Genomic DNA, 26,470 nt, shown 5'->3' with positions numbered 1-26,470 from the left:
GAAGAACCGGTTGGTTCTTTCAAGTCCAGTCTAGAATACAAGACTCTTGCGTCGAGATGCCTTTGTTCGCTGCCATTGGTCTTTTCACTCTGGGCTATGCTGGCAGCTGGAATAACATTTGACAACACCCCACGCGTGCCCTGAGCCTTGGCCCCAACTCGTCCATCATTATGAGGTAGGTACCTAGGTACCTAGGTAGGAACGTACACCCCTGTCCGACCGCTCTTCGCTCCTCGGTACCTGGCATGGGGCAAGGACGCCTGAGCCTGCCTCTGCCTTCCCCCCACCCCATTATCCACCACCACCACCCACTTGCCGAGACTAGACAGGACTTGTCTGTACGGATTAGTACTAGCTGCTATTTGACAGCCACTTGAACTTGAGGCATCCGTTCGCCAAGACAAGAAGAGATCATTGATGGATCCTGTCAATCCCGCACACCCACCCACCCAGCGTAAACCTACACCCGTCGTCCCCTATGACCTGTTTTTCCTTCTCTTCCTCTTGTCAACTCCCCATGTCGCTCAAACCGACTTCCAGTTTCCCTAGCCGCCCCCACACCCTCCTCCTCACGCCGGGCAGGCGACAAGGATCATGCTTCCTGCGTCACTGAGCGTGAGCGTATTCTGCCCTACCAGTCAAGGTCCTCACGATTCACCATCATAGACATGGCACCCGTGCCGGCCGCCATCCTTGAAACGCACATGGAGGGGTGCTCCTCAACAGACTCGGGCGGATCGAGGGAGTGGCCGAAGAGAAACGCCCTGGTACTCTGCAGTCTGGGGTCTGCAGTCTGGAGTCTGGAATCTGGAATCTGCATAGTGGTCTGATGGTGAGGGCCAGACGAAAGGTTTATTAGTAGACCGCTTGCTTCCACCTACCCTGACCACGATGCAAAAGCCCCAAACATTTTTCCTTTCATGTATATTCAACTTTGCGTCTCTCCCCCGTCGGCTCTGAAGAAATTCCAGCCTCAAGAACCCTGCTCGGCTACAAAACTCGGTCATTGGGCTGACGACCTGGAGAATTAGACTCTCGTTGTTCATCCCGTTGACACACAAAGCCGATTCTTTTTTTTTTTTTTTTTTTTTCCCTCTCCACGTCTTCGTTTTCTCCTTTTCTTGTCGATTCGCGTTTCCGTGGCAGTGGTCTCGTCACGCGGCTAGGAACATTCGGTTGCCCGAGCATGAGACACGACTGTTACCATCTTGCTTCTGCACATACCACGAACCTATCTATACTCAGCTTCCCGATATTGTTAAATGTCGATACAGACTCATTACGTCTCACCTCCTGCTATACGCACACAGAGTGAATCGCCTAGCCTCCTGGACCTTGCCAACATCGCGTTTAGAAGAGGCGCTCGAAAAGGCACCATCAACAACAGAGCCTACTGTCACGAACAGTCAGAAGTCACTGCTGACACGTTGAAAGAATCGCGTTGGCTCGACCAAGCGGGAAGAAGACCTTGCTTATTTGGCAGATTGGACCGTTTCGGAAACGTCTGCAGAATGACATCCAGAATGACAAGACGAGGTTCCCTCAGTAGCACAAGCAGCCCTCCATCGTACAAGAAGCATGCTACGTCGCCTTCGTGGAGAAAGCCCAGGGCTGGCCCGAAAGATGTAGACTGGACCGACGTGAACGATCCCGAGGAGAGGCGGCGGATCCAAAATAGGATTGCTCAGCGCAAGTTTCGTATGTAGTACAGTACCCCAGACCCTTGGTTCTGCGTCGGTTTCTCTCTAACCACGTCTTCCCGTTAGGCGAGAAAGCGCGAGAAAACAAGGAAAAAGCAGAAAGGGAGCTCCGGAACCAAGAACATGCCGGAAACAGCTACCGAATCCCCTCGCCCACGGATTTTACTCTGGATACCGAGTCGTCAGGGCTTCCTTGGGGAAGCATCAACTGGGGTGTGGTCATCTCAAGAGGACACGAAATACAGAGCCAGCGAAGCAGTGGTCGCGGTACCTACGTCGGAGACGAACACTATCAAGCAGCACAGTTGACCGCGCATGGCGGCGGCCTGCAACAGGCATGGAGCTATGGCAGCAGCAGTGGCGAGGAAGCCTATTATGATGAAGCGAGCTATTTATATGACCCTGCAGGCCTTCGGGCTTACACAGGGGTGATGCGCTGAGCGGCGCAGTCTCTTTGAGTTGTTCGCGGATGTGTTTCTCCCTCCACCTGCAAATGCCTTTTGCCTTTTTGGTGTGGCATACCTTGAGCAGCAGCTTGGTAGGGCGCAAAGGAGACAGGGGGTGTGCTGACTTGACTTGACTTGACAACCTGCATAAGGCATGGATGGCAAAACACACGTCTCGGAACCGGCCCTTTCTGAACACCACCACCATCACTACTATTCACTGCAGGATTATAGCAACCCCCAGAGTTTCTTCTTGGAATCCTGTTTTGGTCATGGGGGGGGGGCAGGTTGGGATTTTTGCTAGACGTAAAGGACGTGTTAGAACGAGACGACGATAGCATGGCGTCAAGTGCGATTCTTTTTGAGGTGTTTCGGGTGGAAGGCGACGAGTTTTTGTTTGCTTTTTTTTTTTTTTTGTCTTTCAAAGATACTGGCAAAGGCTTGCTTGCTTGCTCTCTACTACTGGCTCTCAGTCTCTTCGTTTTACGCAAATAGGCTATATTATATATCTCAGACAATGGCACAATCTAGATTTCCTTCATGGGACGCTGTGGGCCATGACGGCAATCCTGGTCGGCATGCGCCCATGCTTCCTTGAGCTCTGGCCATAAACATCCGGCGACCGGGCTGCCGAGAGTTCTCCGTCATGGCCGAGCGGATGACGACGACGGTGAGAGGCAAGATTGCACGGGAGAAACCGCCTCATCGCCAGACCAAGCAGGACGCAGGGCCGCGGAGCTTGTACCCCGACAGAGCGACAGGTTTGGTGGGCCTTGCATGCACGGCGGGCGGACTCGAGGCTCTGCGCCAGCCGTTCTGCCATGGTTTGTGCGTGCGTGCGTGCGTGCGTGCGTGCGTGCTCTTGATGGGCATGTCGTGCATAGCTGTGCGGGCTGTGCTGCATGGAAGGGGGGGGGGGGGGGTGCTGACGGTGCAGGAGGAGATGGCGGGGAAGGTGGAAGGCGGGTGGAAGGCGTGTGGAAGGCGTGTGGAAAGACGTGTTATCTGGGCAAGGTGCGTAGAATGTACGAAAAGGGTGGTTAAGAAGACGTGCATCTCGAACAAACTGCACACAGCATACCATGAGGCTCGCCGAGAAGACGTGTATCTCGGCGAGCTCCATTCGAACGGCTGCCGCGATTGACCCTGGAGGGAAGCACGACGGGATGCCACGGCTCGTTTGTGTCTCGCGTTTCGGCGCCAGTGCAAGCACAGCTGACTCGACGGCGTTTTGCCCTGGATTCGCAGCCCGCCGGACGACGCGGTGTGACGTCGCGGTATGACGACGTGGTGTGACGACGTGGCATGACGATATCACCGAGACGTCGGACCGCACGCCGACTCAAGCTCAAGTACACCCGTTGGCGGGATACGTTGAAAACAAGAAGCCAAAGACGAAGAGGGGGCTGACGATCTAGAGCGCGAGTCCGCGAGTCCGCGATGCCGCGAGTCGTTAGTTTCCCGTCTATATTGACCGTTGCTAGCCACAAGACTTGGGAAGGGAGCACACCGTTTCGCAGATCCGTATAGTCGACGGGCACGAGCAAGACCATGCAACGGCTGGTGCTGTACTCGGTACTTGGACTAATTATAACTCCATCTTACGCATGCAACGTTTCACCAGCGGCTCCCCTTCAACCAGGGCCAGCCGAATCGGCCTTGTTGCGCCAGCACAGCGTAGCACAGCGTAGCGCAGCGCAGCGCAGCGTCTGCCTTGCCGACCCGTCCGTCCTCGGCAGCCGCTCTTGCGTCGAACAAGAGACCAGGGTCGAGAATCAGGTGTGCGCGGGTACGGCTCCCGGCGGAGCTGTCTTGTCGGTAGGGGCGCGGCTGACGCTAGGGTCTGGCTGGCTTCGATGCGCTGTGCTCTCCAAGTGCAAAGCTAGGCTGGCCATGGTTGATGCTGATGGGCCGGACAGGCAAGCAAGCCGATGATGGCGGCACGGGGAGGGGGGGGAACCTCGGACAGACGGGCGCGCCGAACCTGGCCGGCCCAGCGGCTGCAGACAGTGGGTGCCGGGCAATGATGGCGAAAGCAGCAAAGAAAGACGCTCGGCCGGGGAAATGCGCGTCGCCGTGCGCCAAGCGCCAGCGCCAGCGGGTGAGCGACTCGGAGGGAATTGAGGTTTCCGAAGGTCGACGTGGGGTTGCAGTGTCGACAAGCGAGGAGGAGGAGGTGGAGGTGGATGTACTCCGTAGACGACGGGGCCACCCCCGCCAAAGGCCACTTGCCAGGTACCTACATCGGTAGGCAGCTACATACCTTCCCGCTAGGTAGCTGCTGAGTACTGCTGAGGTGCAGGCTGCAGTGTGGGGCGTGGCGTGGTTGCCAGGCTCGGGAATTAAAGCGCAGCCAAGCCAAGCTGCGCGGAAGCCTGGAAAGATGATTGACAGAAGCTGACGAGAGCCGCCGTGCCGGGCTGGGGTTCCAGTGATGTAATGGGCGCAATCAGACCACACGCCGTCCACGGTCCACCGGTCCACCCCCGACGAGCATCAACAGCCAGGAAGCGCCAATGAGCTGCTCTGCTGCAACGGCCGCTATAGCTGCTGATCTGATGTTCGATTGCCCCGACGACCATCTTGAGCAGTTTGTTCGACGTCGGGGAAAAAAAAAAAAAACAATCTCATCTTTTCCCCCGTCTGCAGTGAACCGGATCCCAGACCCCGTGGAGCCGGCCGCGTCACGGCGCTCCGGAGCACGCTCCAGTCGAATCACCGGCATTCCTGAACCATCGCCGTGATTCAACCGGCGAGACGCAATGTCAGATGCACATGCACATGCAACGAGCAAGTTCATCCCTGCCTGGTGCAGCAGCAGCCCAGCCCCCTTCCCTACCTGCATGTATTTTGTACTCCAGAGTCCGTGCCGAATACCTTGCTGCCAGGAGGTTATCCAAGGTACCCAGATACCTGCCCACCTGCAACCCATCATAGCACGCCCCACTCGCACAGGGGGTCCAGAGTCCAAGGTAGAGAGCTGCCTCACCGCCCGGCATGATTCCGACATTTTTTTTCGTTCCTTTTCTTCCCCCCCCCCCCCCGTGCTCCTTCGAAACACACACCCCCTCCAGTCTCGAAAGTCTCCGATAAACGACAAAAGATCGCGTCCAGACAGTCCGCGGACCTGCAGTCTCACGACAGGTCATCATCCATCAGCTACACAGGCGAGGCCCTTCTCGTTACACTCTGGGACACTCCGTCGCCCAGGTTCCTCCTCAAACGTGTGCCGTTTTTGGCCCCCATACCACGGCGTCGTTTTTTTTTTTTTTCCAACCCCGCGTTTCTTGCCTGGAGGGCCTAGCGCAGCATTTTTTTTTCCCATCATACTCGGGGGCTTTAGCGCACAGGGGAAAAAAGTAGTCTTTGAGCAACAACGTCACCAAATCTGCGACCTCTGCAGCAGGCAAGATGGGTTTAGCCAACAAGACCGAAACCAAAGGTAGCTAGCTAGTCCTTTTGCCCGAAATCGCACCGGCGCGTCTGTCACCTTTTCGGTGGCAACCCTGGGGGGGTGTCTTGCCCGATACTTTGCCCCTTGCCTTTACGCAAAATGCCATCATTTGCACAGGGCTGTCTTGCGCGTATGATGTTGCGCGCTAACCGTTGCATGACGAGCAGGTCCGAAAAAGGCCAAGAAGAGCAAGAAGGCGGGCAAGAAGGGGAGCGAGAAAAAGGCGAAACGTAGCCGTCAGGTCACAGAGGAGCAGCTTGCCATGACCAAAGAGGAGCGGAAGGCCCTGAAAAAGGCCAAGGCAATCGCCAACAAACCTATACGGGACGAAAAAAAGCGCCAGAGGATGCTGAAGAGGTCGAAACAGCTGGAAAGGAAAGCAAACCAGTTCCTTGCCGAGGCCAAGAGAATCGCTCAAGAATACCAAAAGCTGACGGAAGCCAAGAAGGTACGTCCTCGCCACTCAACTTTTGGGAATTGACTTCATGGTAGAAGTGACGCCCTGCCCAGCCGTGGCGGGCTTTCTGTCACACCCCCTCCCCATAGCCGCGTGGCTAACCCAAACCGTCTGCAGTTGACCGACGCCCAAAACGACAAAAAGGAGGGCCAGAGTGACGCGTCCTCGGGTACTTCAATCTCTATCTCGTCTTCTTCAGACACCAATGGTGGCACACCGAGCAAGCAGGACGTGAAAAAGCGTAAACGGGAAAGCGACGCCGCCCTGTTCTACATAGATACTACGGGGGATCCAAAGAAAGCTTCCGGGCCGAAGAAGAGCAAAACTTGTACAGTAGAAAAAAGTCGCAAATCGGACGATGCCAGCGAGTCCGAGTCCGAGTCCACTTCCGATTCCGATTCCGGTTCCGACTCCGAGTCCACTTCCGATTCCGGTTCCGATTCCGGTTCCGAGCCCGAATCCGAGGACGAGCGGGTTGAACAGGAAAAGAAGAAAAGAGCAGAAAAGGAAAAGAAGACGAAAAAGGGCAAGAGCTCCGCAAGGAAACAGGAGAGTAACGAGGACTCGAAAGCCGGCAACGCTGCCGAACAATGGAACGTAGGAAGGCTCGAAGGAGGAGCGGACCGACAGAGCAAGTTTATGAGACTGCTCGGTGGAAAAAAGAGCGGTGGCGCTGCGACCAGCACCAGCACCAGCACCAAGTCGGACTCGATCCAGGCTGAAGCAGACATTCAGCGGCAGTTTGAGGCAGGCATGAAGGCCAAGAATGGCGGCGCCAGCCAACGACGAGGTCTGGGGGCGTAGGTGACCCGAGGGTTTTTCCTCCTGTGCGTGCATTAAACGTGGCGAACAAGGCATCGAGCGACTTTGGCCTGCCCCCAACTTGTCTTTTCACGGCTGGATGGCAGATGCTTGATCTAGCTGATGGTGGCACTGAAGGGGCCGGATGTTTGGAGTTTACCAACTTGAGGCGTAGAGCATTAGCTGTCTGCGGGACGCCCGACTCTGTCTGTCTCCCGAGGAATTAGAATGAGCAGAACAAATCACCATTCCAATATGTAAAACTGTATACACCGTTCATCTTACAATGCCGTCGTAACGCAACGGGTCAGCACGCCATCCAGACACCTCTCAAAGCCCAACGCCGCACGACGGTTCAACAACAGCCAGCCTGCGCGGCGCTCGACGACATGGAAACGGGCCAGATTGACATCCACCAACCTGTCGCTAACATGAATGAGAAAAAAAAAGAACATGAAACGAGCCCACGAACGTCCGTCCAGCTGATGCAAGAGAAAGATATGACACGGGGAGAATTCGGGAGAAGCCAGCGCCGGAGGAAGCAGTCGACGCCCATTACGAAGGGGGGCAATTTTTCCAACTTTCAGGTCGGAGGGGACAGCCACGCGGCCCGCAAGTCTAGCCGAGCATGCGCGAGAGCGCTTCGAAGAGCAAGCCGCCAACGACGAGGAAGCCGAGGACGCCTGGACGGGTGAGCGGTGGACCGGGGAGCAGTGGACCGGGGGTTCGCTGCGGCCTTTCGGGGTGGGGGAACTGACCTATCCAGACGGGCGAGATGGGCGACTTGGGCGTCTCCTTGACGCGCTTCTTGGCCGGGTCTTCGGGCTTGCCCATACGGGCCTCCTGGTCCTTGGCGAACTTTGCGTTTCGGCGACGCTGCTCGAGGGTCTGGGCCTGGAGGGTAGGGTTAGCACGTTCTGGGGGGGGGGGGGGGGTTTGTGCCGCCGGGGGGGGGAGGAACGGACCATGGTGTGTGTGCGTTTTGGGATGGGCAGGGTCGGTGGGCGGTCTCTTTTGCGTCTGTCTGTGTTTTGTCTCGCTGGGGATCTGGGCTCGAGAGACGGGGAGTCGCGGCGGGTGCTGAGGGCGATGGCGAGGTTCGCGCTGGGAAAGTTGAGTTTGTCGTTTGTGCCTCCTGGCTGCGGCAGCGAGGGAGGCGGCGAGTTGACATGTGGCAGGAAGGGGAGTGAAAGCACGCGCCACGAGCGGCAAATGTGGCTGGTGAAGAGCTTGTCTTGTCGGCCGTTGGCCAAGGGCGGGGCGTGGCGGGGCGGGGCGGGGCAAAGCCCGCTGCTTGCCTTGGGGCTGCCGGCAGCTCCGTCGACACACGCCATGCCATGGCTGCGGGATCATCTCGGACGGCGATGGCCAATGGACCGCCAAAGCTGGTTTCCGGGACCGAAAACAATCGGCGGGGGCGGGGGGAGGGGGGATTCGGAGCCCTCCTGACACCGAAAGCATCAATCACGTCTGGCCAAATTTGGGCTGCGGTTTGGCGGTTGGCGGTTGGCGGTTGGCGGTTGGCGGGCGGCTGGCGGGCGGGGCGGGCTGGCGCAGGTGGATGGATTATGATGTGAGCTGTGAGATTGCCGGGATGGATGGATGACCCCGCACTGACGGGCCTATCTATACTCATGCACGTACATGGTAACCTGATCTTTCTTGGACGCAACAACTACTTGATCCCATTTCAACCCCGACGGACCAGACGCCGAATCCGCACCTCGCCTTGTCAACATACCGGCCTGCCACACGTGCCTTGGCCCTCGCGAGCATCACCGTTGTAGAAGCCTCATTCCGCAGGCCCCCAAGGTACCCGCCACAGCCCGGCCAGCAAAACCACCGAGTCCCAAACCCGCCATCGTCCAGCCAGCCCGAATTTGCCGACAGAAACCTTTCCGTCTCGGCAACAGAGACAGCCCTTTTTCTCCCCCCCCCCCCCCCCCCATGCCATCAGACCGGACCGCCGCCCGCCCCCCGTCGCTCCTCCTCCTGCCGCCGCCTCCGCAGCCCGCCCTCGCCGCCACCGTCCGAGCAGCCTTTGGCGCGCCGCTCGAATCCGTCCTGTCGACCCTCAGCCATGAGAACAAGCCGGCTGGCGCGGCACGCACCAGCACCGCGGCGCCGCCCGTGCTCGTCGTCGCCGTCCCGTCGCCGGTGCTGACGGCCCCCGACGCGAGCGGCGCCCGCCAACGCTCCGTGTACTGGCACCAGGCCCAGGCGCTCCTGGCGCAGTTGTACTCGCTCGTGGCGGCCCTGTGCGCCGAGCGCGGCATCGCCAGCGACGTGGGCGCCGCGGACCCGGGCGCCGTCGACGTGCGCGTCGTGCTCGTGCACCACGACGGCTCGGCCTGCCGCCCCGACGTAAACGCAAAGGGCGCCGCCGCCGCCCTCGAGCCCAACAACAACAACAACAACAACAACACGCCCGTCGCGGACCTCGCGGCGTTTGCGTCGTCGGTGCACCCGTGGAGAACCATCTTCCACGCCAGCAGCGAGCCGGGCTACGGCGTCCTCGCCGCCTACCTCGGCCACGCCGACGGCAAGCACAAGCTTCTGCAGAGCCAGCTCGTCGCCGTGCCGGGGGGAATCAGCCTGTCCCGCGCGCCCGGAGGAAGCCCGGACGTGGCTGCGGCGGCGGCGGCGGCGGCCCCGACGCGCGGCTACAGGACGGTCTGCCTGGGCGGCACGTTTGACCACCTCCACCCGGGCCACAAGCTGCTGCTGCACGCGGCCGTGCTGCTGCTGGACACGGGCGCGCGGGCGCGGGGCGGCGGCGGCGACGGCGATGACGTCGACGAGGCAGGTCGTCAGTGCGAGCTGGTTGTCGGCATCTCGGGCGACGAGCTGCTCGCCGGCAAGAAGTACCCGGAGGAGCTGCAGCCGTGGGAGGAGCGGGCGCGCGCAGTGGTCGACTTCCTGTCCACGCTGCTGGCGCTGGGGCGGCGGCGTTCGGGCGCCGCCGCGCAGGCCCCTCGGCGCGGGGAGCTGCGCGCCGGCTTCTGCGACGGCGACGGCGGCGGCGGCGGCGTCGTGGTGCGGTGCGTGGCGATTCGCGACGTGTACGGGCCGACGGTGACGGAGGAGGCCATTCAGGCCCTGGTGGTGTCGGGCGAGACGCGGGCGGGCGGGCGGGCCGTCAACGAGCGGCGCCGGCGCCAGGGGTGGGCGGCCCTCGACGTGTACGAGGTGGACGTGCTGGGGGGGGGCGTGGGCGTCGACGGCGAGGACGCGGGCGCGGGCGCGGGCGCGGCAGAGAGCTTCGCCGGGAAAATCAGCAGCACGGAGATTCGGAGGCAGAAGGCGCAGGGGAGGCGGGCAGCGGCATGTGCACGGTGAAAGGGGGGGGAAGCCACCGGCCACGGGCGAGTCGTTGTTTGCATCCATGCAGCGGTGCAGATGCATTAGTCGGGGAATATCGAGCCAGGTCGTGTTTAACAGTGGCAGCCGATTCACCCAACCACGCCCCCTCGAGCGACAGACACTGACAATAACAGAAGCAGCGGCAGCGGCATCACCATCACCATCACCATCATCACCATCACCATCACCATCACCCTCCCAGTCCGCACGCCCGAAACCCCACGGACCCACAACCCACCAACTTCCAGTGGTGACAGACATGCACGATTGTAAATGCGAGTGTAAGAGGCTTGGATTCTTCTAGCTAAGCTACATACTCTATCTGTGGTGAGCAACCCTACAAATACATGCGGGTCACGTGACAGCGACAGCAGTCTCCTCCCCAACAACCCGCACCGCACCACCGCACCGCATCCTCAACTTCCTTTCCTCTCCTTTCCTCTCCTTTCCTTTCCTCCCATCCCGACAATGCCCTTCCCACGCGCGCGACCCGCCCTCCCAGCGCGAAGATTCTCCTCCGCGCCCCCCTCCCCCCCCAATAACCCAACCGTACGTCCCGTCCCGCCCTGTGCCGCCACGTTCCCCCCCCCCCCCCGGCGACGCGCGCTGACCAAACCCATCACACCACCCCCAGGCGCACTTTTACAGGACCTTCGGGCGGCCGGTCGCCAAGGCGCTCCTCCTGGCCGTTTTCGCGTACCAGCTCGGGTACTGGGGGTGGGCGAAGCTCGAGGCCGACGAGCGGCGCGGCGCGGCAGACGGTGCGTTTGGGGACCCTTTTTTTCTTTTTTATGGCCCCTGGGCGTGCGTGGAGGTGGGTGAGGGCAAGGTTGCTGACGGAGAGTGTGTAGCGGAGATGGCGGATTTGGAGGCGAGGGTGAGGGCGGTGGCGGCGCGCAAGGCGGCGGCTGGGACGGGGGAGTGAGGGAGTGTGACCAACATCTGCCTTGGATAAAGGGCGACAGGACGCGCAAGTCGGCTTCGGTAGACGGGTGACAAACATCTGCCTTGGATGGACGGGCGATACAAGACGCGCAAGATCGGCTTCGCTGGACGGGCGACAGAAAAAGTGAGGGCGACAGCCGCACAAGCACGTGTACCTAGCCCAGAGTCTGCAAGCAGGTTCCGCAAGCAGGGCCCGATGCCATCAGCCTCCCACGATATCATCAGCCTCCCACGACACCATCATCATGTCTACGCACGACCCGACCGCCCCCATCAACAGCCCAGCCCACCACCACCCCCCTCCCTACTCGACGACAATGACCCCCTCCAGCCGGATATCCCGACTGCTCGCCCCGACAAACACGCCGTACTCGCCCCGCTGCACCACCCACGCCTGCAGCCCGACGTGCCACTCGCTCAGGTCCCTCCGCGTCAGGGCGAAGCGCACCCGCGCCGCCTGCCCCGGGGCCAGGCGCACCTTTTGGAACCCGCGCAGCTGCCGCGGCGGGCCGTTGGGGATGCCCACGTACAGCTGCGCGACCTCGTCGCCGGCCACGTCGCCGGCGTTGACCACGACGGCCTGCACCGTGGCCGCCACGCGCCACAGGTCGTCGTCGTCGTCGTCGTCGTCGTCGTCGTCGTCGTCGCTGTTGTCCGCTCCCACGCCGTGACGGCTGCCGCTGCGGCTTCGGCTTCGGCTGCCGCTCGGCCCCGCGCGCAGCAGCAGCCCCCGAGGCGCCTCGGTCCGCACCGACAGATCCCCATACGCAAACGTCGTGTAGCTCAGGCCGTAGCCAAACTCGTACCGCGGCGTCACGTTGCGCGCGTCAAAGGCCCGGTAGTCCAGGTACACCCCCTCGGCGTAGTCGCACTGCGGGCTCGTCGTGTTGTCCCGGCCCCGCCCGCACGGCTCGTACACCGGGTAGTCGGACTCGTTCCGGGCCAGCGTGTAGGGCAGCTTGCCCGAGAAGTTGCTCTCGCCCCAGAGCAGGCTGGCCAGGGCGCGCCCGCTCTCCTGGCCCGGCAGGTGCGCCAGGACGGCCGCCGTGACGTTGGGGTGCTCGATCCACGCGTCGACGAGGCGCGCGCCCGCCGCGTGCACCACGACCACGGTGTTGGCGCACTTGGACGCCACGTTGACGACGAGCCCGTCGCTGAAGCTGTCGCGGAGGCCGGCGCGGTCCCAGCCCTCGGTGGCCATGGCGTTGATGAAGACGAGGCAGGCTTGCGAGGCGCCGTTGACGTCGGGGTCCGACGACCCGACGTCCCAGTTAACCCACGTGTCGTCCTTTTCCGCTCGTTGCTGAATGGCACTGAGGGGCTTGCATCTGTTAGCCTTTTTTTTTCTGGTCTTTTTCTGGTCTTTTTCTGGTCTTTTTCTCGTCTTTTTCTTGTCATTTTCTTTTTATTTTCTTTGTATCCCCCCCCCAAACCCCCTTTTTGTCTTTTTTTTTTTTCAAAATGATATAAAGGAAAAACGTAGAGAAACCAGAAGAAAAGACGGAAAAGGGGCAGGGGCCTGCTACCAACATCGCTTATGTACGCCGGAGCGTTGGAGCCTGCCCGTCCGCCAGACACAATGGTCCCCCCCCGGGCGGCCTGGTCAAAGTGGTACTCCTTGCCGAGCACAGCCTGCCCCATTTCCTTGGACGACATGTACCCCAGCTGGAACAGCGCGTCCGTGTTCTTGGCCTCTGGGACCGCGGCGTCGTATCCGTACACGGATATCATCTTGAGCCGCTTGAGCGGCAGCGCCCTGTCCCGGTTCTTGACGAGCACGTGGCCGGATATCGCGCCCTGCACCAGCACGGGCTTGGACCTGGCGTCTCGCGCGTCCACGGGCTCGTGCGGCTCCGTCAACTTCTTCATGCCGATCCCGGGGGGCGGGAAGTCGTGGTCCTGGCCGACCAGATACCACGCTGCGAGGATCCTGGACATTTCAGTCATTTGGTTCGAGTTGGAAGAAGCTTGCTCTCCCTGACGGTTTATCTTTATTTTTATTTTTAAAATTTTTTTTCGTTCGCGTTCGACGCATGTTTTGGGACTCACCTCGTAGCCATGTCGGTGACCCTGTCCTCGGCAACGGTTCCGTTCCTCACCCCCTCCGTCAGGTTCTGCCCCCACGAACCCCCCAGCGGCATGACCATGTCCAGGCCCGCGTTCGCGCTGTTCAAGTCGTGCTGCGCGTTCCAGTCCAGCAGGACGAATCCCTCAAAGCCCAGCTCGCCTTTGAGCACGCCGTTGAGGAGCTTGCTGTTCTCGCAGGCGTACGTGTTGTTGACCCTGTTGTACGAGCACATGACGGAGGCGGCGCCGGCCCGGACGCCGTCCATGAATGGCCAGAGGTAGTATTCGTGGAGGGTCTTGTCGTCGACGTTGGACGAGGCCGCCTCGACGCCAAAGTACGGCCGACGGTATGTTTCTTGCTCGTTGGCGATAAAGTGCTGGTGTCTCGCCGTGTGTGAGCTCCCTCCCCTGGTGGTGGACAGAGCTGCAGAGTCAAACGACCCGGGGTAAAAGGAAAAGGAGGGGGGGGGGGGGGGGGGGGGGACGGTACCTTGAGATTAGCCATGACGCCAGCATCTTGCATGCCGGAAATGGTCTCTGCGTTCAGACGTCCTGAAAGATACGGATCGACCGAGAAGCCTTCCCAGTACCTGCCGCCGAGGGGTGTTCTGCCCAGAGGACCAGCACTGGGACCCAGCGCGACGTTGACTTGGCACCGTTAGCGAAATCCCTCATATTTGCCCTTTTGCCCTCCTCCCCGTCTCCTGCGTTTCTTCCCCGTCTTCCTTACCTCCCTTCATCCTAAACTCCCTGCCCATCCACAGGCCCCTCTCGTACGCCAGCCCCCCATCCCAGCCCGCCCCGACGTGCAGCCCCGACGCCCACGCGCTCACCATGTCCGTCGCCCGCACGCCGTTGCCCGCGTCCATCAGGCACAACCCCCGCCAGTTGAGGCGCGGCACAGACCCCGTGTTACCCGCGCACGTGTTGTCCCCGGCGTACCCCCTCGTGATGTTGACCTTTTCCTCCAGCGTCATCTGCGCCACCAACGCGCGGGCTCGAGCGTACGCGCTTGCCCAGGAACCTCTGCCCTCCCCTCGAGCTGCGAGCCTCGTGTCAACGCCTGATCAAATGGTTGTTTTTTTGGGCGGGGGGAAAGGGGGAGTTCGAGGGCGGCTGGCGTACGAGAGGGGTAGACGGGCGGTGAGACGGCCGCCGCCGCGGCGAGGGGGAGGAGGTAGTACAGAGGAAGCATCTTTAGGGATGCTTCACCGAGACATTTCGAGAGCGGGGAGAAAGAAAGGATGAGGAAATGTCCAAGTTGGTCAAAAAGGCGGGTTGTGAAAGGGTTGAAGCTGCGGGTGGGAAAGGCGGCCGGTGCCGGTGCTTAGTAACTGGTGGCCCTGGTTGGCCCGTTGCAGATGACGTCACTTCCCCAGACGCGGGATGAGACCCGTTCGATCGGATGACCATGACCCCCCCCCCCCAGCCACTGAACCATGCCATGACTCGATGCAAAATTGCCGGTCAAGGAATTCTGGCAAAGGATCCCCATCTCTCGAGTTCTATGCTACCCTGTACGTCCCGTAGTACTCCAGCATTCGAGCTGCCAGCGGCAAACGCGCTTCATGCCTACAGCTGCGAATGCATACGCTGCATGCTCCGTCAAATCAACTCCCCGTCAAATCCATCCCATCCCACCCAAACATGTCCATGCTCGTGTCCAGCCCTCCAAACAAGTCCCTCTCGCTTGTCGCGTCCAGCCCGACCGCGTCCACCGCCAAGCCGTCGCCCCCGACACCCCCTGCCGCCGCCATGGCATCCACGTCGCCAAGCCCCGGGTTAAGCCCCGGGTCGCCCCCGCCCGTGAGGTCCAGCTGCATGCCTGGTGCTTCCAGAATCGCCTGCGGCTGCGGCAGAGCCACCGTCATGTGCCCCTCGACGCGCCGGTGAAGGCGTATCACAATCTCCGCCAGCACCGCGTCGTCCTCTTGCAGCTTGCCGGCTCGTTGCGCGCACGACCTGAGCACCTGCCGGAGCGTCAGCGCCCGCTGCGCCGACCACGTCACGCTGCCCGACGAGTCCAGCATCTGGCTCGTGGTGGGCGGGCCACCACCCTCGTTGGTTACGTTGGGGGAGCACACCATGGCCCCGACCACGTCAAAGACGACGCTCGCGCTGCCGGCTTCCGACTGGATGCGCGTCTCCTCGAGCAGCACGCCGAGCGTCCGCTTGGCTCCCATGATGCGCACCGCCGCCATCAGCTGCCTGTGCGTGTACGACGTGGGCATGCTGTTCGCCGTCGGGTGCATGGCCCACTGCACCAGACCCTGGATCGTGTGTCGCAAAGCGCCCGACAGGCCCGAGCTCGAGCTGCTGGCCCACGACTCGAGCTCGTGGTGGTCTGCGCCCCCGGTCCGCCGTGATTGGGGGAGGCTGTCTTTGAGCGCCCTCAGCAACGGTTCAATGTCCTGGTTCTTGGGATCCTGCCGCTGGTAGGTGCGCAGCGAGTGCTCCAGGGGCTTCGCAACCAGGCTCCGCACCGAGAACAGCATGGTGCTTGCCTCTCCTGAAATCGAGCTGGGGAGAAGGATCAGCTGCAGAATCTTGATGACGGCCGTTTGCTCCCTTTGCTCCACCCACAAGTAGTCGGTGAGAAATCGTAGCGCAGGCACCAGCGAGGGTAACAGAAACGTGTCGACGAGGTCTGGCAGCGAGTTAGGTTTCATTCATTCGTTTTATTTTTTTTTTTTTTTTGGGGGGGGGGGGGGGGGGTGGCTGCGAGCCGTGAGCACATGTATTCACATAGGCTTGTGCAACTTACACTCTACACCCCCCTTGAGGGCGTCGTCGCTCAGATATCCATATGTGTAAGCCACGACAATGTTTTGAAAGATGGAGGCAACCAGCAAGTAAAAGTCCTGCGGCGGGCACGAAGACATCAAGTCGTCGCCAAGACCGCCAGAGTCGCTATCAAAGAGGCCGTGGATCCAACCGCTGACGTGGCCCTTTTCCTGGTCCGTCAGCTCGTCCCGCTCGCGGCTGACGTGGGCTCTCGTCAAAATTCTGGCAACGGTCGAGTCCGGTGAGGAAATGCCAATGTCCGCCGCAGTGAGGTTATATCGGTAGGCAAACGCCAGCACCAGCAGCAGAATCGAGCCAAACTCTTCGTAGATGGGCTGATATTCTCCTTGATCCTCTTCGTATTGCCAGTTATCCAGCAGCTGACACACAGGTTCCAAAATAGTTGGGAGCCTTTCGAAAAGAAGCAGGATATCCAGGGTCTGCGGCTTTTGCGCCAGCTGGCTGCAGAGCATTTTCAAGGACATGGTCTCCTTGTTTTGGCAAAGCTGACGCATCACCTTTTCAACAGAGTCAGCAACCCGAAACAAGCTCCATTAGATCGTCAAGAAACGAGGAGGGAAGAGAATAAAAAAGAAAAGAAAAAGGGGGGTAAGGAGGGGTCAGCGGGATGAAGTATTTACGTCAACGAGCGCTTGAGCCACGGCGCCGGCATTGCCATCCGTCTTCTCGACGTCTCTTATCAAGCCTTGGATCTTGTCGGCATCTGCCAGGCAATCTTGGACAAGCTTGTCCTTGGCATATTTTTCCAGAGAGGGCTCATAAGACATGGACGTCTCGCCTAGGATCCTCTCGACGTGCTCGCGCTGCACCAATCCGTGAAGGGCGCAAGAGGTGCAAAACTCCTCGCGTACACTTTCTGTGTAGGGATTGTTGTTTCTCGTCTCGTCAAACATGAGAGACGCGGTGGGGAAAATGCTGGTGTCTACTTGGTTCAGAGCTTCCGTGATGCAAAACTCGGACGAGTTGGTGTCGAAGTGGGCAGCAGCAAGCTGGCACAGCAGCAACGGCACTTTGTTGATAAGGAACGACTTCAACACGTGGGCATCTTTGGAGGCTTCGTTGCGAAACACGGCGTTGGCAAGAACGTCAAACGAGGCCAGTATTAGGTCAATGAAGCCAGACTGCGTCTGACCCTGTTTGCGGTAGTTTAGAGACACGCAAGTGTACCTTGTACCGCTGTCAAGAGGCGGGGAGAGGGGAGTCAGAAATTACCTGGTATCGGTTGTGTATATATGACAGTAAAACGTGATCGTCAATCAAGGGACGTCCTGCAAGCTGTCAGGAGTTAGTATCTTGGTCAGGTCTGTTAGTGGATGTGCTCCAAGGCCTTTATTTCCAGTCTCAATGCCTCGTCAAGTCAGGGTATTCCGCAACATACCGATGCATTCAAAAACACGTACAAGGCCGCTCTCGTGTTGGATATGGGCAAGTCTGGAATGACAAAGTTATCCACCCCCATGGTTGTTTCCAGCAGCTCGTCCATGGCCGCATTAGCAGCAGCCTGCTTCTTCTTATCCACAGGATCAAGCTTTGCCAGCGTATCGCTGCGAAAGATTTCCAACCGATCCACAAACGGCGCATGCTGCAAGGTCTGCATAAACCCGGACAAGCTATTCGACAGATGCTTCCTGAAGCCTGTTCCCAAGAGAAGTCAGCAAAACGGAGGAGCAACAGAAATCGAAGTAGAGGAAGAAAACCAGGGTGAGGAGAAGGCACCACCTCTGGCAAAGGGCCTGCTAATGGCCTGCACAAACACGGGCGTCTCGACCAAGCGCAGCAACAGGGGAATAAAAGCAGCTCGCGCAACGTCCATGTCATGAAAGGCCTGCGAGTTGTGCAGAGCGTCGGCCGCAAGAGCGTTGGACGCGAGGGTGAAGAGCTCCATCCACTTGGCTATGGCCTGGCACAGCTCCAGCGCGGACCTGGAGTCTCTCAAGGCGGTCCCCTCCACCATGGTCTTGATGACGTGGTAGAACATGACCTCCTCGGCCCAGGACGAGCCCCTCCAGCGCCTTGGCTCTTTTCCCCGGCCGTCGTCTTGGCCCGGCTCGCGGCCGGGGTCGTGTTGCGACGGCGACGGCGACGGCGACGGCGACTTCTTGATGTGCGCATGCAGCGACGAGAACTTGTAGAGGGCTCGCAGCAATGACGGGGCGTCAATGTACCCCAGGTGGCTGAGGACCTGGATGTAGGGCGGTATTCGCGGATCGAGGCTCACGTCGTTGTCGGGCTGGGGATGGAGGAACAGCTGGGCGACGACGGCGGCAGGGAGAGGGTGGCGGGCGTGGACGAGGGGGACAAAGTCGTGGAAGCGCTGGCTGTCGAGGCGCTGGGCGATGCATCTGGCGACGAAGGTGGACCAGTAGAGGAGTGAATCGAGAAAGGCGCGGCGGGCGTCGATGCCTTGGTTCATGGTGATGGGGGGGCGCGCCGCGGCCTTGGTGAGGGCGATGGACGGGAGGTTGCTGCTGGAGGCTCGAGGCTCGATGCAAGCGCAAAGCGCAACATGGGAAACGAAACCTGAGGATGGGAGGAGTCGGTGGCCGGTGGGGCAGTCGGTGGGGCAGTCGGCACGCAGTGGGCACCTTCCTCCAAGCTGCATGTAGTAACTGGTGTATGTACTCAAGATGTGCCTGGAACCTGCCAACTTCCAAGCCGGCAGACAATCACCCGTGCAGCCGACGTCAAATCATGGCGCCAATCCAGTCACGGCAACTTCCTTTACTCCACAGCTTCCACTCCACAGCTTCCACAGGCGCCGCGCCGGAAAAGCGGGGCTGCGGGCGGTCTCCGGCTCCGCACGCAACGGAGCTGCGTTGCGGCCGGCGTTGCGGGGCCTACCGCCAGCGACTGTTGTCCCCCGGGACGCGAGGCAACGGGCGATGCGGGCAGAATCACTTGTTGGATTCGGCGCTGCCAGTTGGGCCGTGGAGCCGCGTACGTGAACCACACTTGCATGTAGCATCAGATGCTTCACCCCGGCCGACTCACCGCCATGGCGTTCCACCGTGTAGCACGTCCGCGTCATCCATCAAATGCAGCCGAGGAAGCCAAGCGCCCATTCTTTGCTCGTTGATCATTCCACTCTGTCAATCACTAGCTTCGGGCAGTGAGCTTCGGACAATGGCAGGACAGCCGTCGCAGGTGAATCCGCCAGAGGACTCCGAGCGCGCACATTGCACCAGTCACGGAGGTGCCATCCTAGACGGCCCGCAGGAAAAGCCGAAATCTCTTGCCGCGTGGCAGCCAGCATTTTCTTTTTCGCAGTGCCTGTTTGCAGCTACGGCTCGGCTCATATGCCGAGACAAGCTAGGCTTGTCACGTCGGCCTACGTCTGCTCCAGACGCTTTGGGTACTTACATCGTCCCGACTACGTCTACTACATAGGCCCTGCTACGTCTATCATATATTCCTACACGTCTGCTATATACGGTGCTTTCCATGAATTCGGGCGGATACCCAACCACCACGGCTTGTATCGATGCCATAGTTGCAATACACAAATACGAAAGCCTGCAAACAAAGCGCCGAAGCTAAATCCGGCGACTCCAAACCTTTTAAAGTAAAGCTGCGGCTTAGGCACCCTTTCCCCTTCCAAGGATGGGTATTCCACTGCAGCCAGAATGAGCTTCTCTGCAGGTCCAGTCACGGCTGGGAACCCATGTGTCAGTGGCCCAGTGGGATAGCCCGTGATAGGCCGCCATGTCAGACAGAGCCAGCTGGCACCGCCGGATCCTTGCTCGGAAACGAGGGAGCAAGCCGCAGTCCTGCCCAATTTCACCCATCGTTGCATGCGCCGCACGTTTTTACAGCGGGGAAGAACAGCCGGGTCATCTACAATGGGCCATGTCGACTGCATGATGCAACAAAACACAATCAGACATGCTCCAAGTCAACCCACAGAGTGGGCAATTCTCGCAACAGTACAGAAAGCCCACGGGCTGCGCGAAATTTGCTCGACCTTTTTTTCTTTTCGTGTACCCAACTTCACGTACTGTTCTTCATTAAAGCGCGGGATCAGGAACAGCAAAGGCATGCTTGATAGTCCCTATAGTTGCAGGTTTTGCCCTGGCGTGAAGGCGATTCATTGCAACTTCCCCCGATGCCAGCAAGGGATAATGGAAGGGCAAAACGACAGGAAGAAACAAAGCCATATGGAACTTGTGGCAGCGAATACAAATAGATCTTGTAATCGGTACTCGGTGCACCCCTTGCATTTACGTGATGACCCCGTTCGTCATCCGGTGTCACCATGCTTCGTCCCGCGGCCCCCCGTCAAGGAGACGCGGCGGCTGAGATTTGCAAAGTGACGTCTTTAGGTGTGCCTGCAGAGATCCTACGTCGAGAGAGATCCTGGGCCGGGATGACTTGACACTCAACAGGAATAGTACGGAGTAACTCTGGGAACAGCTCCAGATGCCCGGGTTAATCGGTGCCCGACAGGTCAACACACGGAAAAGGACAGGATGGGATGCTTTGCGTACGTTGCTATCCAAGGCAGCGGGTTGCTTTCGATGCCCCCGCTCGACAGAGCGCATCTATAGCGGCCGGGGTGGTGACGGAGTAGTATAAATTGGAACGCAAACAAACAGCATCTGGCAGACTGCGGCATAACAAGGTAGTATTCCAGGTTCCCACCGGTGCCTAAACATGGGTGGAGGATTCGCGGTGCTTTGCAGAGTCGGACACACTGAGCTGATGACGGAGGCATCAAACGGTTTCCACAAATCGATTGAACAGGATTGGTTCCTGTCGATGGATGCCCGCCCTACGTTGTGGGGGGGGGGGGACTTCTCTTCATGACGATGAGCCTTTTTGTGCCTCTGGGGTTCCCCCCCCAGTCATGGCAGTCGACCACACCAAAGCGGCTTATGATGTCAAATCATCCACAATTACTTGCCGTCGGCGGCGAAAAGGATTGGATCGACAACGCGCGAGGCTACTGGTTAGGGCGACAGCGGCCAAGTCTGAGACACACTGCCTCTGTTCGCAACGGGGCCCCATCGCGTGGCAACTGTCCTGGAAGCACACTTTGGATATCAAGGGTTGCCTTTCTCCCCCCAGAGTTTGGGCAAAGGGGCAAGGTGTTCGTGGAAGCTTGTGTGGAGCGCCGGCTGTTGACACTGCTGTGATCGGCGTTGGCTGATAGCCCGTCAGAAGCTTTCGGTAAAATATCAAAACGGCTGCAATTTTAGCTCGGTTGCCGAATGGCGCACCCATGGCCATGCCCCTCCCAAGATCTGGGAGAACGCACGCTCTTGACGGGAATCTGGAACCCATGGTTGGCCAAAGCCCAAGGCGCAGTGGGGACGATGACTCGGACGTCAGGATGACGGTCCGGGGGAAGGGGGGGGGGGGGGGTGTTGCCCGTCGTACGGAGTCTCTGGATCCTGATGACCGTTTTAGTCCGTGGACTTGGTCTGAAACCACAAACACCAAAAGGCAAAAAAGACTCGGGTTAAGGAGACTCAGGAGACGGGGCGTAACCAAACCCTGGTTGGTCCCCCCCCCTTCCGTGCTAGGTTCAGCCGGTGCAGCCTCTGCGAGGTTGTGTCATTTTTGCCATGCTGGCATGTTTGTTGCACGGTAGGCGCCGATGTCGAGACGAGCATTTGTTGACAGCGACGTGGATTGCGGACGTCGTAATGCGACTCGGACGTGCGAGGCCCGAGATTTGGATTCGGCAGCATCAGCATCAGCATCATCAGCATCATCAGCATCATCAGCATCATCAGCATCATCAGCATCATCAGCATCATCAGCATCATCAGCATCATCAGCATCGTCAGCGGTGGTGGTGGGGGGGCGGGCATGATGATTTTTTGCTTCGGGCTGGGTCTTTTCTTTCTTTCTTACTTTCTTTTTTTTTTCCCTTTTTTTTCCCTTTTTTTACCCTTTTTTTTTTTTTTTTTTTTTGCCACCTCGGCTTCGCTGGGCAAAGTTCTGACGGTGGCACAAGAAGACGGACTTTGGGGGGGGGGTCGCTGCTGACGTCGTCGTGCCAATGCCCCAGGTGCCGGCGTCTTGAACGGTGCTGGTGCTGGCTTGGCAGCTGGTCGCGACTTCCATCCTGGCCGTGGCCTTGCGCCTTGTGACATCACTGGCTGACCCGAGGCGAGGGGAGGGGGGAGGGGGAGGGGGGCGCTTAGGCCTCCTCCACCTCGCCAAGCGCCACTTCCAGGTCCCCTAATCTCGGCTGACCGAGAGGACGTTTGCCTCGAGTCGCCATGGGCATCGTCTCTGGCCAGGTCTTCAGCAAACTCGCAGGCTACGGCGGTGCTTTAGGGATGTCTGTCGTTGACTCGCAGCCCCCGGCCGGCGAGGCGGTGCAGGTGACGTTTGCAAAATCGGGTGGCTCAGCAAGCAATATTCTTCGTGGCAGCCAGACAACATCAAGAAGCGGCAGTTGACGAACCCCAAGCATGATGACCTACATGAACCTGGAGGTACATACCTAGGCAGCTAGTGCCTGGGGCATGCAGCGGGGCTTTGCATCTTGCGCATGGGAGCGTCCGGCCGGAAATGGCCATGCCGGGAATATCACCATGGGAATCAGGCCAGACTTGCCATGGCGCAAAAAGGCCTTGCGCAACTTGGAACACGGGAATTTCTGCTCATCAGCTCGCGTCGGCTTGTCTGCGTCGCCCCAGCCGGCTTATACCCGCGCGCCAATCGCTGCGCAAAGCCTCAATTCGAAGGGGGGTCCTGCGGCCAGGTAGGTACATACATACATGTAGGTGACTTGACGATGAGCGGGCTGCCACCGGCCTAGTACCCATGAGACGGGCCTGGGAATCTTGCAGCCTCGAGTCTGTTCTGGAGGCTTTCAACTCAATTGCTCAGAGAGTGGTGCAGTTCCCAAAGTCACCCAGCCGGTCTTGGGTCCCGCAATCCCCCCCCCCCCCCTGGCCCAGATGTGCGAGATGACGAGTTGCACATTGCCGCTCGGCGCATACTCATGCAGCTGTGCAGTCCGCATCCACAGGGCCCAGGCCCAGGCAAGGCCCAGGCATGACATGACAACTTCATGTTGCCTGCCACCAGACAGGATCCGACAAGGGGAAGCAAGACCCCCCCCCCCCCCCCCCCCCGTCTGGACGCTCCAGAATGACACAGCATGACTTCATCCGTGTCTGACCAGCTGTGCCCGCGCAGCCATTCACTGCAGCGTGCACGACGGCACCCTCTTGGCCTCCTCCCCTTTTATCCCCACCCAACTTTGCCCATGACGAGGATGGGAGCCCCATCCCAATTCCCATCAAAGTACCAGACATTGACATGTTGTCACGGTGTCACCAAGCTCAGCGGGCAGCTGGCGGCGGGCAGTGGCACCGGCGCGGTGGCGAGGCAGCCCGTCGTCATAGGTCATAGGATCCACAAGCAGAGATTAATTGATCCCTGTGCGAGCTACGCCATAGATGCCCCAGGCCGCAAGCAGAACAGAACAGAACGGAACGAGAGGATTCACTGTCAATCCACGCCGATCAAGAGGCCTCGAACCACGGAAGCGTCCAGGGCGCCTTTTTTATTTTTTATTTTTTTAAAGCATGCTGTGGCACCTCCCGTCAAGGGCGTTCGTTGTTTGTCCCACAGGCGAGCAGGAAAATACATAGCCAGGAAAGCTTCGGGGCCAAACACCAGGTGATTGATTATTGGCTTTGTCATTGATGTACGGATATTTCAAAAGGCCGACGGCCGGAGCTTGCCCCTAGTCCCCCCCCCGTCTTGTTGGTCCTGCTCGAGATCAACAAGAGGTCAAAGCTTGCTGGTGCTTGCTTTTTCTTCACCACACCCCATCAATCACAGTTGACCTCACTTGACCCGTCACACCCATGCCCAGCCGCCAAGTCAGGGGGTGTGTGGGGCCCTCACACCCCCCAGCAACCCCTAGCTATGCTGGCCCAGCCCACCCACCACCAACACCAAACATGGCAATACCCATCTGGCCATCTCCACAGCTTATCCTGGGAAGCAGCCCAGGCCCGCCCCTTCCTGTGGACACCAAGTCTGGTCCCTTCCGGCACGGCTTATAAAGACCCTGAAATCATCTGCATCGCCTTGTTCTGCCCTCCGCAAGCTCCAACCACAACCACCACAACAACCACAACAACCACAACAACCACAACAACCACAACAACCAACCATTCATTGCCCGCGACAACGACAACCCCCCCTTCAAGACGCTCTTCTTTCCTTCTCTTCCTCGCATACATCAAATCACATCTCATCTACAACACAAAACATCCCACCATGCCAACCGCCCAAGATACGTACACCATCTCCATCCCCGTCTCCCCGCCGCCTCCTCGAAACCTGTCCGCCTACTCGCGGTTCATGCACGACCACACCAAGCGACAAATGGAGGCCAACGGAGCTACCACCACCCGCTCAAGTACAAGCAGCACCTCGTCATCGAGCAGTGCTCTGACGAACGGAACAATCCCTCGCGACTTCCGACCATGAAGTTTGTCGGCGCTGGCGTACTACTCTGCTCCAGCTTTGAAAATTTCTGCTGCGCAGGTTGTCTGCCACGACGTGGGTTTTCAGATTTGCACAAGCCTAGCGGCCGGCCACTGGGTGGAAACTGTATCACCGCTGCTTGGGGAGGGGATAGCGAATTTGTCCAGATGGTGCTTTTGAGCAAGACGTAGGGTTATTTCATGCACACGACGACGGCGTTTGGGGTTTATTTGGGACAACAATGTGCGTTTGGCCGCATTGGGAGCGGACGCGGCAGCAAGGTTGCGATTTCTGAATGGCGTGTTTCATGTTTCTTTTTTGGCGCGTATAGATGCACGACGGCAAATATTAGTTTGAATGCAAGGTCGGCAATTGTATTATGCACCCTATGATGACGAATGCTGCCCAATGACACCAGTGATGGTTTGAGGGACATGTTCCCTGTTTCGACGCGCGTATTGCACCACATCCCGGTATTTCGACAAACAGCGGTTGGAATCACAGGCTGCCCGAGTGACCGTGCCATCATTACAAAGGCCATCCAGACAAAGGAGACTAAAGATGGCAAAACTGGCTTGGGCTGCTCCGTACCAGCAAAGGGCCCTTCAAGGCCACCTACTCTACACCAACGACGGCTTCTTCTTGATGCCCAGCAAAGCAGAATGGTCCTTCTTCTTCTTCACCACCCTCTTGAACGACGGAACAGGTGGCAGCGTCCTGCTTCCATCCGCCGCAGGCTCCGAAGCGGACGGCCATGCCCCCTTCTCGCTCCCAGCGTCAGGCACGGCGTGGGCCCCGACATGATGATCCGCCCCCGCCCTGGCCTCCGCAAAGGCTCTCTTGGCCGCCTCCTCGTCCTCCCGTTCCTGCCGTGCGCGCTCCTCGTCCTCGGCGCGGACGATGGTGTGAGCGTAATCCGTCTCCTCCTTTTCCGACCTGTGTATCCTCGCGTTCCTCTGCCTGATCTCGTCCAGCATGTCCGCCGCCGCCATCTCCCGCCGCGCGTCGGCGTTCTTGGCCTCCAGGTCCGCCATGGCGTTGCGCTCCTCCTCCCCCGCGGCCTCCGCCTCCTCCTGCTCCAGCCGGTCCAGCCTCTCGTCCACCGTCTCCTCCTCGGCCACGCGGTTCCGCCACGGCTCCATGTTGCGCACGGCTCCCTTGACCATGGCGTAGTCCTTGTTCTTGGGGTCGGTGCGGAAGACAATCTCGGCGCTGCACCGCGTGCACTTGATGTACAGGAAGAAGATCTGGATCTTGCCGAGGTACTTTTGCTCCAGGTTCGTTTCCTTGCGCGCGTTGAACTTGCGCCCCTTGTAGATGAATTCGCCGCACGTCGTGCACTTCATGCTGAAGGGGGCCATGAGCCGCACCGCCTGGATGCGCGGCCCGGTGCTGCCCGACTTGGAGCCAGAGCGGCGCGCGATGTCGCGCGGATCAAAGTCCCAAGGGTAGTATTTCTAGGGGGGGGAGGGGATTAGCCGCCGCTGGGGGGGGGAGAGGAGGAGGCGCGAATTTCGTACCTGAAGGACTTTGCGCTCCGACATGGCGGACTAGGTTGCGAGGGGTGTTTATCGTTGGGTGTTTCTTGTTTCTTGCAGAGGGGAGAAGTCGCCAGTGCGACGAGGTTAGTTACCAGGGAACGAAATGTCATGGACGGTTTAATAAGCCAGGACGCCAACCGAACTCGGTTAGAGATGAGTAATCAAGGCATGGTTGTTGGGTGGGGGTGGCCGCCGGTTTCGACCCACTAATTGTGCACCAAACGGGGCTTTCCGATAAGATACGCTCCGCGCGTCATGTCATGCATGCAAGGCTGAGTGAGGTTGGCTGGCTCAGGCCTGCTCAATCTTTGGCAGCAAATCGACAAGAAACCCAACACCCTCATCACAAGGCCCAAAGCATCGTCAAACTCTTTCGCGCACGCTCCTACATCTTTGGCGTTGGCTGAATTTCAACCAGAAACAAACGCCAA

General features: G+C 59.4%; 10 protein-coding genes across 10 annotated transcripts; 5 read left to right on the top strand and 5 right to left on the bottom strand.

Moving 5' to 3' along the window:
- Positions 1–1,523: 1,523 nt before the first annotated feature.
- On the top strand, positions 1,524–2,140 carry UV8b_03160 (uncharacterized protein; the record flags this gene model as incomplete). The annotated part of the gene is made up of 2 exons (XM_043140658.1): positions 1,524–1,698; positions 1,767–2,140. 2 exons carry the CDS (start codon positions 1,524–1,526, stop codon positions 2,138–2,140), a joined length of 549 nt encoding a protein of 182 aa, XP_042996592.1.
- Positions 2,141–2,684: 544 nt separating this feature from the next.
- On the bottom strand, positions 2,685–3,050 carry UV8b_03159 (uncharacterized protein; the record flags this gene model as incomplete). The annotated part of the gene is made up of 1 exon (XM_043140657.1): positions 2,685–3,050. One exon carries the CDS (start codon positions 3,048–3,050, stop codon positions 2,685–2,687), a length of 366 nt encoding a protein of 121 aa, XP_042996591.1.
- Positions 3,051–5,557: 2,507 nt separating this feature from the next.
- UV8b_03158 (uncharacterized protein) lies at positions 5,558–6,861 on the top strand (the record flags this gene model as incomplete). Its single annotated transcript, XM_043140656.1, has 3 exons — positions 5,558–5,588; positions 5,768–6,048; positions 6,175–6,861. The coding sequence occupies 3 exons, from the start codon at positions 5,558–5,560 to the stop codon at positions 6,859–6,861; spliced, it is 999 nt and encodes a 332-aa protein (XP_042996590.1).
- A 615-nt stretch (positions 6,862–7,476) lies between these two features.
- UV8b_03157 (uncharacterized protein) lies at positions 7,477–8,192 on the bottom strand (the record flags this gene model as incomplete). Its single annotated transcript, XM_043140655.1, has 3 exons — positions 7,477–7,541; positions 7,617–7,752; positions 7,824–8,192. 3 exons carry the CDS (start codon positions 8,190–8,192, stop codon positions 7,477–7,479), a joined length of 570 nt encoding a protein of 189 aa, XP_042996589.1.
- A 613-nt stretch (positions 8,193–8,805) lies between these two features.
- On the top strand, positions 8,806–10,494 carry UV8b_03156 (uncharacterized protein; the record flags this gene model as incomplete). The annotated part of the gene is made up of 2 exons (XM_043140654.1): positions 8,806–10,193; positions 10,356–10,494. 2 exons carry the CDS (start codon positions 8,806–8,808, stop codon positions 10,492–10,494), a joined length of 1,527 nt encoding a protein of 508 aa, XP_042996588.1.
- Positions 10,495–10,689: 195 nt separating this feature from the next.
- UV8b_03155 (uncharacterized protein) lies at positions 10,690–11,146 on the top strand (the record flags this gene model as incomplete). The annotated part of the gene is made up of 3 exons (XM_043140653.1): positions 10,690–10,770; positions 10,856–10,982; positions 11,073–11,146. The coding sequence occupies 3 exons, from the start codon at positions 10,690–10,692 to the stop codon at positions 11,144–11,146; spliced, it is 282 nt and encodes a 93-aa protein (XP_042996587.1).
- A 324-nt stretch (positions 11,147–11,470) lies between these two features.
- Positions 11,471–14,428, bottom strand: UV8b_03154 (uncharacterized protein; the record flags this gene model as incomplete). Its single annotated transcript, XM_043140652.1, has 6 exons — positions 11,471–12,487; positions 12,697–13,096; positions 13,216–13,610; positions 13,724–13,881; positions 13,964–14,275; positions 14,359–14,428. 6 exons carry the CDS (start codon positions 14,426–14,428, stop codon positions 11,471–11,473), a joined length of 2,352 nt encoding a protein of 783 aa, XP_042996586.1.
- Positions 14,429–14,843: 415 nt separating this feature from the next.
- On the bottom strand, positions 14,844–18,451 carry UV8b_03153 (uncharacterized protein; the record flags this gene model as incomplete). The annotated part of the gene is made up of 6 exons (XM_043140651.1): positions 14,844–15,880; positions 15,998–16,535; positions 16,659–17,171; positions 17,251–17,313; positions 17,417–17,673; positions 17,758–18,451. 6 exons carry the CDS (start codon positions 18,449–18,451, stop codon positions 14,844–14,846), a joined length of 3,102 nt encoding a protein of 1,033 aa, XP_042996585.1.
- Positions 18,452–23,870: 5,419 nt separating this feature from the next.
- Positions 23,871–24,689, top strand: UV8b_03152 (uncharacterized protein; the record flags this gene model as incomplete). The annotated part of the gene is made up of 2 exons (XM_043140650.1): positions 23,871–23,893; positions 24,116–24,689. The coding sequence occupies 2 exons, from the start codon at positions 23,871–23,873 to the stop codon at positions 24,687–24,689; spliced, it is 597 nt and encodes a 198-aa protein (XP_042996584.1).
- Positions 24,690–25,118: 429 nt separating this feature from the next.
- On the bottom strand, positions 25,119–26,042 carry UV8b_03151 (uncharacterized protein; the record flags this gene model as incomplete). The annotated part of the gene is made up of 2 exons (XM_043140649.1): positions 25,119–25,955; positions 26,019–26,042. The coding sequence occupies 2 exons, from the start codon at positions 26,040–26,042 to the stop codon at positions 25,119–25,121; spliced, it is 861 nt and encodes a 286-aa protein (XP_042996583.1).
- Between the last annotated feature and the right edge of the window lie 428 nt (positions 26,043–26,470).

This window comes from Ustilaginoidea virens, chromosome 2, assembly GCF_000687475.1.
Source record: "Ustilaginoidea virens chromosome 2, complete sequence".
Taxonomy (NCBI): Eukaryota; Fungi; Ascomycota; class Sordariomycetes; order Hypocreales; family Clavicipitaceae; genus Ustilaginoidea; species Ustilaginoidea virens.
This window is presented reverse-complemented; position numbering and strand designations above follow the sequence as displayed.